The following is an 18041-nucleotide window of genomic DNA, read 5'->3' on the forward strand; positions in this document are numbered from 1 at the left end:
CAAGTTACATTATTTATTGCTTTCTTTTATTTCAACACATGCGTGTTCCAGGAAATAACATGGTTAAATATATGTGTTGTTTTTTAAAGGGGGTCCTTATCTGTTTGATCTTATTGCAGTAAAAGCCATTATGAAAAATAAGGTGTGCGGGTTTAAAGTTCCAAACCCAGTTTAATTGAACCACGTTTCTGAAAGGGTGTACCTTAGAAAGCACAGCGGCCACCTTTCACAGTGCACAGCGTGTGCTAGCTAAGTTTAGTGCTGTTTTATGAAGTGTTATTTCTGCAGCTGTTATTGGAGGATGAGATTGCTGTTTTTAATCTCATCTAATCTTTACAATATCAAAGTTCAGTAATGGTAAGATTACAGACACTTTGCTATCGGGGGTCACTCAGTAAACCTTGATTCAGTGCAGTCGGAACACCAAGAAATATCAAGCTGGGCATTGTTTCCCATTCGTTATTAGGACTGGGGTTATCTTTAAAAACTTGAATACAAGTTTGCTTGAATTTAAAAAGTTTGTTTGCAGCTACTTTTCGTAGAGCTTACTGCTAGCCCTGCTTTGAAGACTGCTCCTCATGAACCCACAGCAATGTGTTCAGCAGTCTTGGGTGCAGCACAGCTCACTGCTATCCTTGGGGTTGGGGCAAACCTTCAGGGAGCTACTGGAGGGCTGCTTGTTCTGCACAGTGCCGGTACTATATCACTCCTCACAGACCACACATTTCACTGTAGACATTGGCAGACTGAGCGGACCGCCAAGGGAATTACCCTCGACCACAGTGGTACACAGAACCTGGCTCATGTTATCCTGTTTGACTATCAAGGGATTATTCAGCACACCCCATCCATTAAAGTAACTTTCAAACCACCCAGCTTGAAAAAAATCCAGAGAGTTGATCTTATTGTTGTAAACAATTCCACAAGACCCCCAGTGCTTCAGATGTAGCATAACCTTTGTATTCTCAGCTAGTTCTATTCCTCATCATGCACTTTGAAGCTGTGAAAAACGTGCAGTGTTTCTCTTAATAGATGAAAGATGGGTTTGATCCAACGCAGTATTTTGACCGGAACAAATCTGGAACGCACCTTAAATGACCCAACCTAATCCAAAACTGACCCCTTCAGGTCAGCTGGAGCAATTCAGTCAGAATCAGTTCAGTCAAAATGCTTGTCATTGAACTTTTGAAGTTTCCTTTACTGTTTCTAAATGCCACACTGCCGTGTGTTTACTAATTGTGGATCCAATGTGTCCCACAGCAGTTCCACAATGTGTTTGATATGCTTTGACCCAGTCTGTTTTTTTTTAATTTTTTTATTGTACCTATAATCTTTTTCTTTTTCCTTTTTTCTTCAATGTTACTGCAGAGTTCATGTCATCAGATTTGGTAATGTGTGATGAATAAAAAGGAAAATGAAAGTTGCTCATTCGAACAGCATGTGTTTACTAGGGCTTTCTACAGTGTATCTTCATACTGTGTACAGATTCAGGCGCACAGCTGTAGGTATAAGCAACCATTTATCTGGAAAACATATTCACAAACTACTGCTATCTTTATTACCTGTTCTTTTCAATATTGCTCTTGAGTCTCTGGGTAAATTAACAACTCTGTCTTCTTTTATGAGCCCTTAAAGCTCTACTATCTTCTTGTTAATAATTCAAAGATATTTTATTGACCATCAGCAACTGTTATATTAAATTGTACACCTATTATGAAACCACACTTCTTATTAAAAAACATAACCAAACAATAATATTAATAATAAATACAAAAATTATCATTATCATTAATCAAAACTTTTCTGAAACAGGGCTTGGTAAAGGGACTGTGCTTTCCATTCACCTCACCTGGGACGATTGGCTGGAGAGAAAGAGGACGGTTCAGAGTGTATGAAAACTGTTGACCCTGCTGGATCCAAGTGAACGTCAACCCCATCTCTCTCTCTCTCTCCAGCAGCCTCTGCAAGTTAATACATCATCCATTAACTCAATACAGCGACAGTGAAGGGATAAAAAGCCCCTCAGATCAGGGATCAGCCTCTTACCCACGAGTCTTGTTAGAGTCTTGTTAGAGTCTTGTCTCAGACATGGGGAAAGGGTTCTACATTAGCAAGACCTTGGCTGTTGTAGGCATCTTGCTGGCAGCCGCCTCTATAGCCACCATCATTGCCTTGGCGGTGGTCTACTCCGATGAAAAAGCCAAGAACATAGAGAGTGTGACACCCACGAAACCATCCAGCACGGCACCCACGAAACCCTCCAGCACCACTTCACCTCCCCAGAACCCCTGGAACAGGGTCAGGCTACCGGACAGCTTGAAGCCACTAGAATATTCTGTAGAGCTCTGGCCTCGTTTGACACCTACAGAAGGCCTTTACACCTTCACTGGGAAGTCCGTCGTCATCTTTGAGTGCGTGAAGGCGACCAACCTTATTCTGATTCACAGCAAAAAGCTGAACTTGACAGCTCCAGCGGAACTGTATGGATCTGCTGGCTCCACTCCACCAGCCATTACTAATAGCTGGATGGAGAAAGCGACTGAGTTCCTGGTGATCCAGCTTCAAAGCAACCTGGAAGCTGGGAAGACCTACTCGCTGTCCACCAAATTTGTTGGAGAGCTGGCCGATGACTTAGCTGGCTTCTATAGGAGTGAATACATGGAGGATGGAGTCAAGAAGTAAGAGCGCTTTTCTAATCTATGTAATACTTTAATGTATTGAAAATGTTTTCATGTTAAGCTTGTATGCCAACACTGGCAGATGTCATCTCTTAATGCTGGTAAGAGAGACTGGGCAGGATCGGATTTAGCCTCGCTGCTGTTTTGGTTGAACCCTTCAATGTGGGCACACTAAATGTGTGACTCAGACCCTGAGCTATGTGTTAGGGTTATAGGTATCGTACTAGGACTTGAACCCAAACAACTGCGGACACTTTGATTATTTGAACAAGCAGACGCACGTCCAGTTTAGTATTTCATACAGTGTACTTTACTCATAGGGCTGTGTGTCATTAGTTCTGCCCGAGGGATCCCCTTCCTTACTTTATCATGACAGGTCATTTCAGTATGAGTGCCTGTGTGGGGCGGTTCACAACCCAGAGAGGTTTTCTAAGCAACACGGTTATCAACAACAGATGTGAACTGTAACTATTGAATGCACTCTACATGACTGCACTGGAATATACAGGACTTGAAATGCGGTGTTGATTTAGAAAGACTCTTATGGTATATTTGCACATGCTGTCTGTGCTTACCAGTACAGATTCAGCTATTGTTACAGACCAGCCGTGATTTATAAAAATCATTCTCATCTATCTGTTTCTTTTTTTTCCTCCAGAATTGTCGCCACCACGCAGATGCAGGCCACAGATGCAAGGAAATCTTTCCCCTGCTTCGATGAACCAGCCATGAAAGCCCGTTTCAATATCACCCTGATCCATGATCCCGATCGTGTGGCCCTGTCAAACAGCCCCGTGCAGGGTAAGGGTTCATCCCAGGTATCTTGCACAGAGTATAGTAACTGGCTGGTGTTATATAGTTTAGTGAGTGACTCGCATCCTCAATTGAAGAACTTGAGTAAAATAATCCAGCTCTCTGCCACTGCACTTTCTAATAATATATTCACGTTATATCAATTATGTATTAAAAATGCATCTCAGAAATGATCTCTACATATAATAGCCAAGACTAGGGAATTGCATTCCATGTGGTGATGTCATAACTGGAGGACACGTCCGCTGAACTCCCCATGTGAATGTTCCTCATTTCCATGGTATTATTCCTCACTCGATGCATCCTCCCTGAAATGCTGTATCCTATATCTAACTGGTGTGGTATCTTTTTCCCGGTGCTTATATCTCCTCATGTATTTCTTGCTTGCAGCGACGACGCAGGAGATTCTCAAAGGGAAGTTAATGAACATCACTACGTTTCAACCAACTGCAAAAATGTCAACCTACCTGCTAGCGTTTATAGTCTCTGACTTTAAGTTCATAAAAAGCATGTCAGACAACGTCTTGGTAACTATTTATCAATTAACTTTGACTCCTTGCTAGTTAAAAAACATGCAACAGTTATCCATAACTTTTAAACACATCTGAATCCTTAGGAAAAACTAAAAGAAAGTCAAGTAATGTAGATAATTGTGTACACTGAAGAAGATCCTTGTTGAAACATCTGTCTGCTTGATATCCATCCAGCCCAATCAGGGCCCTTAGTGATACATGCTGTAATCTCAGTTGTGTTATCTTGGATTCACTGCAGCAGTCTGTTGCTGTTTATAGCATCTGTAATGCTTTCATGTCACAGCATAGCCCCACAATGTCATTGCAGTCTATAAGGCTTGGTTTGAAAACAGAGCAGTCATGGTATTATTGAGTCCTCTCAGTTAGGTGATGTCAGTATTATAATAACACAAACAATGGGCCCCTGAATAGTCATTCCATCTTGCTTGCTTTTCAGATACGAATCTGGGCTCGCCAAAAAGCCATCAACGAGAGACAGGGAGACTATGCAATGAATGTTACAGGGCCCATCCTGAAGTACTTTGAATCCTATTACAATACAACATACCCCCTGCCGAAATCAGGTAAGCCACATACAGCATGCAACACATCGTCTGTGTAAGTAATAAGATATGGTGTACTGGCCAAACTGCCTTAACATTCACTTCAGAATTCATGTGCTTTTGATTATGTGTTTACCATAGACTACCATGGTTTGCCATGTTTTTCAGTATTTTTTACCTGGCTTTCCAATGCTTACCCTATGCTTTACCATGCTTTCACTGTGCTTTATTACACTTTGCTATGCTTTTACTAGAGGACACGTTATACAGGATATCATGACTGAAGTTACAATGCTGCTTGTTTGTGTTTCCCTTTGTTTTCACTTCCTAACTTTTAGACCAGATAGCTCTACCAGACTTCAATGCCGGGGCCATGGAGAACTGGGGTCTGATCACGTACCGCGAGACCGCTCTGCTGTATGACCCACACATCTCCTCCACCAGTAACAAGGAGAGGATTGTGACTGTAATCGCTCATGAACTAGCCCACCAGGTAAATACAGCCTTGCTGACACTTTCTGCACTTAGACTGCGTACAAAGTGAGGTTTCCTGAATAAAATCCCCTTTGATATTCTCTCCTTGTTGCTAAAGAAGCCAACAGCAGTCCTGAACTGAATATTATGCATGTGCACGTTGTTTTCTTCTTCGTCCCCAGTGGTTTGGAAACCTGGTGACAGTGCGCTGGTGGAACGATCTGTGGCTGAATGAAGGGTTCGCTTCCTACGTTGAATATCTTGGAGCTGATTATGCAGAGCCCAGCTGGAACATTGTACGTTATTTATTCCTCTGCCCATTTATTAGAGTATTGATTAATGGATTCACAAGCTCCTGATCTGCAATGATAGCCCTGTGGATCAGGGAGTGGTTTCTTCTCAGTGTTCTCCAAACCTCCTTGCTCTCAGAGGCACATGGTCCTTTCCTCTTGTTGTGCTTTCAGAAAGACCTGATTGTGCTCAACGATGTGCACAGGGTGTTTGCAGTGGACGCCCTCGCCTCCTCGCACCCTCTGAGCTCTCGGGAGGATGAGATCAACACCCCTGCAGAGATCAGCGAGCTTTTCGACTCCATCTCCTACAGCAAGGTACAGCATGGGACGCTCTTTCAAAACAGTCAGAGATTTCAACGATTGACCTCCAGGTCACCCAATGATGCTCTGTGTATTCAATGTTTCATTTGGACAAATGAAAATTAAAGGTTTCCTTCCATTTGGAAGGAAAGGCACAATCAGCTCAATCTAATTTCCTTTTTTTCTTTTTTTTTCTTTCTCAGGGAGCTTCAGTGTTGAGGATGCTTTCTGAATTCCTAACAGAAGACGTATTTGTTGAGGGACTTCGAGTGAGTCGACTTGTATCACAGCCCAGACAACAGCATTCCCTTTATAGAAACTGAAACAATGGCACTGCTATGTGTTACTGCAGCCCACCCTGCCCATGCTGTGTGCTAACAGCAGCAGATTCTTAAACAGTCATCCTTGTTCTTACAAACTCGTCTGAGCGCACCTGAGACTAACAGAGCAGGAGTTTGAAATGATCCTTTGGACTGTGATGCATGCGGCTCAGCCAGCAAATACATGTGTGTAGATATGTGTGAGAGAGGGAACTATTTCTAAACAACAAAAACAATTTCTCTTTCCAGACGTACCTGAAAGAGTTCCAGTATAGCAACACCGTGTACCAGGACCTCTGGGCTCACCTGCAGATGGTAAGTTTTCATACAGGGTCCCCTCAAAGTCCACCGTTTTCATTCTGAATCATCTTACCTTATTATCAACCTTATTCTGAGAATAAAAAGAAAAACTTGAGACAGACAAGTGGAAATACAGGACTGGATGCAAGGATAGTTCTATATTTTAGTCTACTGATAAAGGAGGGTAAACGCTAACCTGTTATTGACGCCCCGTTACTGTGATACTGTGGACCTGACTGAACTCTTTCTTGTGTTCATCATTACCAGGCAGTGGAAAGTTCGACGATAGTTCTGCCACACAAAGTGGCAGACATCATGAACAGATGGACACTTCAGATGGGGTTCCCTGTTGTAACCATCAACACCACGACCGGTCTCGTCACCCAGAATCACTTTCTTGTGGACCCCGATTCGGTCGTCAACAGGACCTCACCATTCAAGTAAGTTGTCTGTGCCGTTCAACTGACGCTTGGGAACGAGAAAATATCACTGAGCCCACCAAGGCTCATCCCCTGTTAGCACACTATTCTCCCCTGGGGGGGGGGGGTCTTTTTTTTAAATGTTCCCAGTGTTTTAGATCCCACTACTTCACCTGGTTGGCTATTCCATGCATTTTATTCCAGCATTCCCAATGGAACAGTATTGTCCAATTCAAGTAACCATGATCTTCCTGGCTCACAGCTACATCTGGTATGTCCCAATTAGCTGGACGAAGTTAGGAAATGCACAACCTCAGTACTGGCTGGACAAAACCACAGGTATGGACACTTTGTTTACTTGTATTATCCACTCTCCAATCTGTGTTTCTGTCCGTGGTCTTACCATACCAAAAGTGTCTGGTAACTAATCTCCTATCGTAAGTTTAAATGACTTCAGTTTCCTGTTTGAAAAATCAAGGCCTTCAATTTGAATGTGCTGCCATCTTCTTCCATGAGGTAGTAGTGCCTGCTAATGGGGTTTCCTGTTTGGTGCATGAATGTTCTGAGGTTATTCATATTCTTTATTTTTTAAACAGACACTAATGCTAACATGAAGACCGTTGGAGTTGAATGGTTGCTGGCCAACATCAATTGCACCGGATATTTTAGGGTTAACTACGACAAAGAGAACTGGAACAGGCTTCTTCATCAGATGGAAACAAATCATATTGTGAGTGCCTTCAGTGTGGCTTTTCATTGAAAATGTGGTTCAGTGATCATACAAGGTGCTTCATTCATATAATCCTCTTTACAAATTTACAAAAACATCTGTAAAATAAACTTAATGTCAAATAATACACTTTATTTTAATAGTCAACAATTAGTAATATACAACACCAAATGAAAGTTAAGTATTTAAAATGATTGTTAATCCAGCATTTTAAGTATTTTTTAAAGTAAAGAAATTTAAACGGTACCTCTCTGCAGGTGGCCATTTTTAGAGAGCGAGAACTACAACTCTCAAGCCCTTAGTGCCTGCAGCTCCCAGAATGCACCCATAACTCCCCATTTAACCCTTTCACTACCACACAGGCAAATGCCATCCATACATTTGCAACACAGAGTACACGACATAGCAGGTCAGAATTACAATGCTAAAATAACATAGATATCTGTATCTACCCCAGAGCGTAGACTAGTAGAGCTGTACAACCTCCCATTTAGCCGAGCTATAATCCACAGAGCTGCAATGAATGGCATCAGTTGTATCCTGAGCACTTCCCTGCTTGTTCTCTCTTCAGGTGATCCCTGTCATTAACAGAGCCCAGCTGATTGACGATGCCTTCAATCTGGCCAGGTAGGTCTTCATAGATTCATGGTAACCCAGGCGACCTGCACAATGGGATCATTCTGTTTGGAGACTGGCCTGTGATTCAACAATCGCTGAAACTAATTTACTGATGAGTGTTATACTGCGGTGTATCTTAATCTAGTCATTGGAATCATCATGGATACATGCAGTAATAAGGGTGAAAACAATCACAACGGTTGTCTTTCTTCTCATTCTTAAAGAGCAAGGTATATCCCGACCACACTGGCTCTGGACACCACCAAGTACCTCTCCAAAGACACAGAGTACATGCCTTGGGAGTCGTCTATAGACAATCTGGGGTACTTCTCCCTCATGTTCGATCGCACTGAGGTGAATGGACCCATGCAGGTGAGTCACCTTCACAAAGCTGCCTATAGTTACACTGTAAGACCTCTGCAAGCATGCAGCAATATAGCAAGACTGCTGCAGAAAGATTAGAGTAACAGGGCAGAGCTTTGAGGGCATGCAAACAATCAACAGTCAATGCTTCTATTAGGCAGGTTGCACTTGTATGCTTAAGAGTTGTTTTGTTATTGCAAGGTTAATCTGTGTATGCATGCATTGCGATAGAAATGGTCCAGTCTAGAGGCAAGGGGTAAAGGAAAGGGACACGTGATGTCCCATCCAAAACCAGAACACAGAAAGAGACCCGTGATGTCCTGTCCAAAACCAGAACGCAGAAAGATATCACATCATTTTCATTCCAATCCAACCCTCTCTTCTTTAGGCCTACCTCAGGAAGCAAGTGACCCCTCTGTTTGACTATTATGAAGTCATCACTGCCAACTGGACAGTGCTACCCCCTGGACACACTGAACAGTAAGCCATGTGTTTTGCTTGCGTGCTTCTCTGATTAAAAACACTGTTAGAAATAGTTGATAGATGAGATCTATGCAAGGTTCAGATTGAAGTTATGCATTTTATTTCTCAATTTGAAATATTTTCGCCCCAGTATGCTCAAGCTGAAATCCCAACACTGGCTGGGAATCCTATCTTTGACATGTTATTATTATGATGATGATGGTAATGTAAAGCCCTGTGGTTCTGGAGCCAGGGATAACCACTGCTCTGTCTGCATGGATACAGGTACAACCAGATCAATGCTGTAAGTGTTGCCTGCAAGAACGGTGTGAAGAAGTGTCAAGAGCTGGCATCCAGCCTCTACCAGGAATGGATGGACAACCCCAGTGTCAACCCGTATGTACTGAGCAGAACTTTCATACTCATTTCAAATGCACCCTTACTGATGATCTAAAATCCCTTTAACCCTGTATAATCCCCCCTTACACCTTGATAACTTCAACACATGCAATACAATAAATGCAGCATCTGCTGTTTAGATCCTTAATAAAACAAAACCCCTGATCTTAATACAAGATAACGTTCTGTATTGTTCTAACTCTATCAGGATCCAGCCAAACCTGAGAACCAGCATCTACTGCAGTGCCATCTCCACAGGAGGGGCAGCTGAGTGGGACTTCGGCTGGGAGATGTTCAAGAACGCCACTATCGCTACCGAGGCTGACAAGCTGAGGTCAGCCCTGTCCTGCGCTACCCAACCCTGGATCTTGAACAGGTGAGACAGACTCGAGACCAGCCCAGCAAGCAGCCCAGCAGCTGACAAATTCAGTGCTGAGTGTCGAAGCAGAGTCCTTTAGCACAAGCACAGGTGACTTAATATCAAGTTAAGCGCTCTTAGCTTTGAGAAGAAACAAGGATCTACCGCTTGTCATCTCTCCAAAACAGTAGCAGAGATATATATGAGGTACACGTCTTCCTGGCCGATGTAACAAACTGTCCTTTTTCTTTGCTGCTCGTTCCCCCCCTGCTGTAGGTATCTGGAGTATTCTCTGCAGGCAGACAAAATCAGAAAGCAGGATGCCACTTCAACTATCGTCTACATTGCCGGCAACGTCGTGGGCCAGTCACTGGCCTGGGACTTTATTCGATCTCAGTGGCAGACTATCTACAACCAGTGAGTATGGCTTTGTCTTTACCACCCCCTCTGTGTTAGATGTGTGCTGCTTAGCTGAGCCAACATGTATTTACAGTGCAGGGGTGGGAATAAGACTCCCATTACATAGCAGTTTCACTCATTCCAGGTTTTACTGTGAACTTGATTAGCTGCAGTGTGTATATGTAACAAGCTCAGATGTGTCCTATTAAACTCCTAGCAAAGCCAGGACTGGATCAAACTGCTGTGCAGTGGGAGTCTTGTTTCCGTCCCTGCCGTGTAAACGCTGCACCACGGAGTGAAGATTATTAAAAACAAGTGAGAAGGGTTCCTGCAATTCAAGGAGGGGGTGATTTTCAATACATTTTATCTTGCCTCAGGTACGGCGGAGGCTCCTTCTCCTTTTCAAATCTTATAAACGGAGTGACGCAGAGGTTCTCCTCGGAGTTTGAGCTCAAACAGGTAAGTGCTAATATGAAATCAGAAGAAGTGCACTTATGACAAAGGGACCCATGTGATGTATTATATATCAGGTATGGTTACAATCCCTGAGTCAGACCCTGTCCAGATTGTACACTGTACTGCTCAACCCTCACCATGCTCTCCCCTCATTCTGCAGACTCAAAGCTGTGCTCTGCTGCCACTCGGTGGTGGAGTCAGGGTTTGCACCCACTGTGACTTCCTCACTTTGCAGTCAGGAAACAGGGCAGATAGAGTTGTTTTCAGTGGATTGCTTTACTCTACAGAAAGGAACAGAGATTTAACTGAACAAGATCAGCCAGACAGACTTTAACCTTAAAATAGAAGCGTTTATTTATTGCAATGATTAGCTCTAATTGTTGTTTAATTGAGTGCCAGTTCCAGGTCCAGGGTCCTGGTCATGCCGCTCATCTCTCCCCTTCCCTCTGTGTTCCCAAACAGCTGGAGCAGTTCCAGAAGGATAACGCCGAGGTTGGGTTCGGCTCGGGCACGCGGGCACTGGAACAGGCTTTAGAGAGGACCCGGGCCAACATCAAGTGGCAGAGTGAAAACAAAGCCTCTGTGCTGGACTGGTTTAAGAGGGAATCTCTTTAGCGAGAGAGAGAGAGAGAGATTAAAGAGAACATTTACCCTGTTATCGTGCAGTTTACTACACTCTTCCTGTGCTTTCGCTAAGCACTTGCTGTGCTTCACAACAATTCCCATTGATTTACCCATGCTTTTCTATACTTTCACTGACTTTGCAATGGATTTACTGCAGTAACCTTTTATAAGTGATGAAGAATGACAGAAAGAAAGAAAGAAAGAAAGAAAGAAAGAAAGAAAGAAAGAAAGAAAGAAAGAAAGAAAGAAAGAAAGAAAGAAAGAAAGATGGTCTTTATTAATCTGTGAAATATTTTTCATAACCCACTCCAAGCTTCCCCACAAACAGCCTGGAAACCTTCCCCTCACAGGGCTGCTGTTGGGCTCCCTGCTCTGTCTGCACCTGATGCAGGCTGCAGTAGCTGCTGGCTCCCTGCTCTGTCTGCACCTGATGCAGGCTGCAGTAGCTGCTGGCTCCCTGCTCTGTTTGCACCTGATGCAGGCTGCAGTAGCTGCTGGCTTCCCAGCGGCAATGCTGGATAGTTCCCTCCCCAGCTTATTTCTGCATGCTTTCTAATGCACAATGAACAATATTAAAACGGAGTCCTGTACCGGCAGTATAATTGTGCTTGTTGGAGATATAACAGATACATAGGCAATACATAGGCTACATAGGCAAGTGGTTAATAAACACACTCCTTCCACTTCATCTTCCCAAATTTCTACTGATCCTACTGTTTTTAGATGTAAATAGAACAGAAAAATGCTCTAGAAATCTGAGGCTTTTGCCATGTGACTTTTTATAACTAGGGTTTAAGTTCCTAAAAAAGGAACAAGAATTTAGAGTCAACAGGATTATTAGGAATATTAAGAATATATTTGTTCTATTAAAGTACATATTGATTATATTTGTGTTTTGTAAACTAAACAATGTGTGAAAGTTGTTTTGCACTGAATCTGCAATAAAGCACATAATAAACATTTAAACTGCTATGAGGTAATGTGTGCTCAGAGAGTCCTGTACTGTACAGGCAATGTGTGTTCAGAGAGTCATGTGCTGTACAGGTAATGTGTGCTCAGAGAGTCCTGTACTGTACAGGCAATGTGTGCTCAGAGAGTCCTGTGCTGTACAGGTAATGTGTGCTCAGAGAGTCCTGTACTGTACAGGTAATGTGTGCTCAGAGAGTCCTGTACTGTACAGGTAATGTGTGCTCAGAGAGTCCTGTACTGTACAGGTAATGTGTGCTCAGAGAGTCCTGTACTGTACAGGTAATGTGTGTTCAGAGAGTCCTGTACTGTACAGGTAATGTGTGCTCAGAGAGTCCTGTACTGTACAGGTAATGTGTGTTCAGAGAGTCCTGTGCTGTACAGGTAATGTGTGTTCAGAGAGTCCTGTACTGTACAGGTAATGTGTGCTCAGAGAGTCCTGTACTGTACAGGTAATGTGTGTTCAGAGAGTCCTGTGCTGTACAGGTAATGTGTGTTCAGAGAGTCCTGTACTGTACAGGTAATGTGTGTTCAGAGAGTCCTGTGCTGTACAGGTAATGTGTGTTCAGAGAGTCCTGTACTGTACAGGTAATGTGTTTTCAGAGAGTCCTGTACTGTACAGGTAATGTGTGTTCAGAGAGTCCTGTACTGTACAGGTAATGTGTGCTCAGAGAGTCCTGTACTGTACAGGTAATGTGTGTTCAGAGAGTCCTGTACTGTACAGGTAATGTGTGTTCAGAGAGTCCTGTGCTGTACAGGTAATGTGTTTTCAGAGAGTCCTGTACTGTACAGGTAATGTGTGTTCAGAGAGTCCTGTACTGTACAGGTAATGTGTGCTCAGAGAGTCCTGTACTGTACAGGTAATGTGTGTTCAGAGAGTCCTGTACTGTACAGGTAATGTGTGTTCAGAGAGTCCTGTGCTGTACAGGTAATGTGTGCTCAGAGAGTCCTGTACTGTACAGGTAATGTGTGCTCAGAGAGTCCTGTACTGTACAGGTAATGTGTGCTCAGAGAGTCCTGTACTGTACAGGTAATGTGTGCTCAGAGAGTCCTGTACTGTACAGGTAATGTGTGCTCAGAGAGTCCTGTACTGTACAGGTAATGTGTGCTCAGAGAGTCCTGTACTGTACAGGTAATGTGTGCTCAGAGAGTCCTGTACTGTACAGGTAATGTGTGCTCAGAGAGTCCTGTACTGTACAGGTAATGTGTGCTCAGAGAGTCCTGTACTGTACAGGTAATGTGTTTTCAGAGAGTCCTGTGCTGTACAGGTAATGTGTGCTCAGAGAGTCCTGTACTGTACAGGTAATGTGTGTTCAGAGAGTCCTGTACTGTACAGGTAATGTGTGCTCAGAGAGTCCTGTACTGTACAGGTAATGTGTGCTCAGAGAGTCCTGTACTGTACAGGTAATGTGTGCTCAGAGAGTCCTGTACTGTACAGGTAATGTGTGCTCAGAGAGTCCTGTACTGTACAGGTAATGTGTGCTCAGAGAGTCCTGTACTGTACAGGTAATGTGTGCTCAGAGAGTCCTGTACTGTACAGGTAATGTGTGCTCAGAGAGTCCTGTGCTGTACAGGTAATGTGTTTTCAGAGAGTCCTGTACTGTACAGGTAATGTGTGCTCAGAGAGTCCTGTACTGTACAGGTAATGTGTGTTCAGAGAGTCCTGTACTGTACAGGTAATGTGTGTTCAGAGAGTCCTGTGCTGTACAGGTAATGTGTGTTCAGAGAGTCCTGTGCTGTACAGGTAATGTGTGCTCAGAGAGTCCTGTACTGTACAGGTAATGTGTGTTCAGAGAGTCCTGTACTGTACAGGTAATGTGTGCTCAGAGTCCTGCACTGTACAGGTCATTTCTGCAGATTCACACAATGTAGCATTATAGGTCTCCCCCTGGTTATGCAACTGAAAACAGGCCTAACGTTCCTCATGTGTGTTATTTTGAGGCAGCCCAGCTCTGTGTAGATCAAGCAGTCTGTAGCTCTGTCTGATTGTATTAATAACAGCTGCATTTACGTCAGCAGATTTCAGGGAAATGTTTTCATAAAGTCGTGGGAGTGCCTGTCGTTTAAACGGTGTGAGTACTGTAGTGTTAAACTGGCTGACACTGTTAAAAACACTGCAAATACAGTAAAAGCATATCCAGTCATAGCTGAGCTGATCCACTCCCTCTCAACAGCAGCAGCATCACAGGTCAGTTTTTAAAAGTGCTTCTTGTGACCAGACACGCTGCTTTTAAACACAGAGCAGTTAAACCTTGTACACAATATATACTATACAGGCACTGAACAACGCCCAGTTAGAAGCATCCCTTTATTACACTATTGTGTAGCTTGTATGTACATTATTAACTACAGTTTATTGCATTGTCAAACAAGTCTGAACAAACTGTCTTCAACAGACATGTAAATGACACCTAAATTATCATGTGATACAATATCAGATAAACAATAACTAGCCTTGTGAAAGAGAAAACGCAATTCATGCTTGTTAATATCTACACCAGAGATAACGAATAACAGAGAGAGCGCTGATTACAGGTACGACTGCATTGTTAATGCCTCTATGAATTCAGCTGCGTCTGTAAGATCCTTTCTCAACTGGCCTGGATACACGGACTGCAGTCTGAAAAAGGAACTTCGTATTAAATTACTATGGGCGCACTAAAGCATGTTAATATGCATTTTTACATACCAATTCTTCCCTGGGGCCCAAGACAGCTCTCTGAGGCTGTGTGCCAACCTATATATATATATATATATATATATATATATATATATATATATATATATATATATATATATTTATTTTTTTTTAACTCGAAGAGCCAGCTGCCCAACGTTTTGATATGTTGTACTCAGAGGGAGCCTGTATATATATATATATATATATATATATATATATATATATATATATATATATATAAGTTATTCACAACAGCATGTACAAGCAGACACCTAGACGTTGTTCAAATTGTCTATAGAGTGCTGTTTTTAGTAAATTTAAAATCAAATATCACTGAAGATGTGAAATGCATTATGTTTGTGGAGCGCCTCTGCTGAGCTAATGGGCTTCATTTGTTTGCTGAAGCTGGAAATCAAAGGACTTTAAGTGTCAGTTACCTGGGGTTCTTCCCCGTCTTCCTTTCCACCCCTCGGGAGGTTTGTTTGCGTGAAGTCTTTAGAAGTCAGTTGACGTTTTAAATTGGCACATACCTGTAAAGGTGACTCGGTGTGTTTTAACCCTAATTATCCTTTTCTGAAATAAACTAGACACATTTGAAATCGATATGTGAGTGTGTGTGTGGCTGCAGTGCCATCAAAGGATCAGAACGCTCCAGTTCAACTAAAATGGAAAGGACACTTCAGAAGGACGTTAAAGACACTGCATTGTGCACTGGAACTGGCATTCAGCTGCAATAACCATATATTCATCTAGAACTTCAAAAGCGCTCGTACATCATACACTACATCCATCGTAAGAGTCACTAGGTCAAGAAGACAAGTGCTTCGGATAGCTTCCTCTGAAGTAGAACACAGCTGCAAGACTTCAGTGCAAAGAAACTAGAAGCGCAGTTCAACCGCTCGATCACTATCAGTCCCGATTCAATGTGATAATACACTGAGGTTAAACTGCAGCTGTTTTTAACATTAACGAAGTGCCGTCCGAAGGGGGCTGTGATAGATAAGGCCTCTTGTGTAATCGGTAGAAATATCCGTGACATTGACAGAGACGTCACGTTGTAACTACTGTGTAATCTTGACATAGTGAATTGGGCATGAAGTTAATGAACAGCCAGCCGATCTGACTGAGAGAGATCAATAGATTGAATGGGACGTTATCAAACAAAAATCCTCGCATAGGACTGGGCCAGGAGGTACCGACAAGCCTCCTAACAGGTAAAGCAGATCGGACCAAGCGCTTTAATGGACGTCGGGTGTAGTAGCCGCTAGAGGGCGCTAAAAAGCCGTGATGAAATAATAGTAAAACGTACTTTAATTTTGAAGTAAAGGTTTAGGGGTTGAGTTTAGGTTTAGGTGTAGAGATTAGGTTTGTTGTAGAAGTTAGGTTTGGGTGTAGGGGGTATATTTATGGGGTTAGTAGTTAGTAGTCTTTTCAATTTGAATGGTCTTTTTAATCTCCACTGCTGGTATTGATGCAGACAATATATTGCATGTTTTAAGTCCTTTATTTATCTGTATCATCAACATAAAAACACATGTATCTTATTTACAAATATACAATAAGTGAGCAATAAAACAAATAAATAATTCACAGCAATAAAAAAAAAAAAAAACATGACGAGAATAAATTAGAGAAGAGTACTCTTCTTAAGATTGATGCACAAGTATCCCAGGATTCAAGGGACATTTCTCTTTATATATTTATAATGTACAGTTTGTCCTCAACACCTTCCGGAATGAAACTGCTGCTCTGGAACCCAGTACTCCACTGGCACGCTTTCTGTGAAGAGACAACTGTTGCTGTTGTAACTCTGCAAAGACATAAAGAAAATAAAATATTAATAATCATTCATAACTCAGATATGCATGATACTAGATGAATTCATATTTGTCCATATTTACAGACAGCATGCTTTATGAAAACTTGCCTTGCCTTCCAAATTGAAACATATAACAATGAGAGGCTTTACAAATAATAGTTTGGAACAGAGCTATTCTAGTGTTGACATACCTCCCATGACTGCATTGTAAGTGTAGGCAGAGGACATGGCATTGCAGGCTCCATGCTCACATTGCCATCAGGCTGCTGGGGCTGGTTTAAATGCCAGCAGTCCTGGAGCTGGATGTCATCCTGGGGTCCCTCGGATCTGTCAGTCCCTCTTCTCTGGGATGGGGCGTCCTCGTTCAGCTCCAGCAGCTCAGACAGGTGGGAGATGTAGTGGATGGTCAGGCGAAGGGTCTGGATTTTGGTCAAGGTCTGTCCCACCGGAGCCACGGAAGGGGGCAGGTAGGTCCTCAGGTGGTGAAGAGCTTTGGTCAGGTCCCTCATCCTCAGCTTCTCTCTGTCGCTGGCACTCTGCCGCTTCTTCCCAGGGTATTTGGACCTGGACCTTCTCTCGGTCTGAACCGGGAGGCTCTTTTGTGGGTTAACCTGGCTGCCAAAGGAAGTGTCACAGTCATAGGCTTCCTGCCTCGCCCCACACTGTAGAGACGGAGGAGAAAGGCAGCAGGAGTTGATGGAAGAGGCCGGTGAGAGGCTGCCGCTGGCGCTGTAGTAGCCAGAGTCTGACCTGCCGCAGTCTTGCTCAAGCAGAGCATCGCAGTCCAGGACTGTCTTGTGGTTCTGGAGCAGGAGCTGAGAGACAGTGGAGTTCATGGCTGCAGTGTCTCTGTTACTGGCAATGCTGGTGGATATACTGAGGGAAGCTGTGCAGCTCCTCAATTTATCAAGGATTGAGAGGTGCCAAGTTATACCTTCACAGCCCGGATCAGGACATCAAAGCACCAGAGGAGAGAACACAGGGAAGGCAGGGGGTCCCTGGAGTGAGTTTCCCAGAATCAAAGTGTGAGGTTTAGCTAGAGCAAGATATATTCATAGCTCTGAGAGATGGGATTCAATCCACATTCATTACCCTTTTTAAAATGTGGAAACACATTTCTCTGCAATAATGATCAGCAAACAGATACAGCATGCAGGCAGGGTAGTTAAGCTGCTGAGCTCCCTATATATACATGGTCAGTGTGCACTTTGAAAGATTTGAAAGATGCTGTCATTGATTGGGAGTAATGTCTTGAGTGCTGTAAAGAGCAGGAGTTCAGAGAGGGATGTGAGTAGCTAAGGAGCATTAGGAAGCAATGTGATTGTGTCCAATAGGAAATTAGATTGTCACCCATGGGTTAAACAGCAGGGAGGGTGCCGAACAGTGAATCAGGCTTTAATGACAGGGCTACAGAATGACCATCCCCTTCCGGAACACATGGAGAAACATTATAACCCTATCCTGCCCTGTGACACTTGCAATCCCATTGGATAAA

General features: G+C 43.1%; 2 protein-coding genes across 2 annotated transcripts; one reads left to right on the top strand and one right to left on the bottom strand.

Moving 5' to 3' along the window:
• Positions 1-1812: 1812 nt before the first annotated feature.
• Positions 1813-11677, top strand: LOC121298625 (aminopeptidase Ey-like). Its single transcript, XM_041225752.1, has 20 exons — positions 1813-2678; positions 3337-3479; positions 3882-4018; positions 4461-4587; positions 4905-5059; positions 5223-5336; positions 5505-5648; positions 5837-5902; positions 6203-6268; positions 6521-6693; positions 6935-7011; positions 7269-7402; positions 7974-8029; positions 8245-8392; positions 8772-8863; positions 9131-9241; positions 9453-9620; positions 9879-10019; positions 10379-10460; positions 10920-11677. Exons 1-20 carry the CDS (start codon positions 2089-2091, stop codon positions 11070-11072), a joined length of 2877 nt encoding a protein of 958 aa, XP_041081686.1. The 5' UTR covers positions 1813-2088; the 3' UTR covers positions 11073-11677.
• Positions 11678-16447: 4770 nt separating this feature from the next.
• Positions 16448-17382, bottom strand: LOC121298549 (mesogenin-1-like). Its single transcript, XM_041225675.1, has 2 exons — positions 16798-17382; positions 16448-16537 (listed from the first exon to the last, which is right to left on the bottom strand). Exons 1-2 carry the CDS (start codon positions 17380-17382, stop codon positions 16448-16450), a joined length of 675 nt encoding a protein of 224 aa, XP_041081609.1.
• Between the last annotated feature and the right edge of the window lie 659 nt (positions 17383-18041).

Source organism: Polyodon spathula, chromosome 24, assembly GCF_017654505.1.
Source record: "Polyodon spathula isolate WHYD16114869_AA chromosome 24, ASM1765450v1, whole genome shotgun sequence".
NCBI classification, from domain to species: domain Eukaryota; kingdom Metazoa; phylum Chordata; class Actinopteri; order Acipenseriformes; family Polyodontidae; genus Polyodon; species Polyodon spathula.

Excerpts from the sequence above, each read along its gene's own strand:
- LOC121298625 (XM_041225752.1), top strand. The coding sequence starts at position 2,089 with ATGGGGAAAGGGTTCTACATTAGCAAGACCTTGGCTGTTGTAGGCATC. Across the intron at positions 3,480-3,881 it reads GTCAAACAGCCCCGTGCAGG|CGACGACGCAGGAGATTCTC; the intron begins GTAAGGGTTCAT and ends TCTTGCTTGCAG. Across the intron at positions 8,393-8,771 it reads AGGTGAATGGACCCATGCAG|GCCTACCTCAGGAAGCAAGT; the intron begins GTGAGTCACCTT and ends TCTCTTCTTTAG.
- LOC121298549 (XM_041225675.1), bottom strand. The coding sequence starts at position 17,382 with ATGAACTCCACTGTCTCTCAGCTCCTGCTCCAGAACCACAAGACAGTC. Across the intron at positions 16,538-16,797 it reads CCCAGCAGCCTGATGGCAAT|AGTTACAACAGCAACAGTTG; the intron begins GTGAGCATGGAG and ends ATGTCTTTGCAG.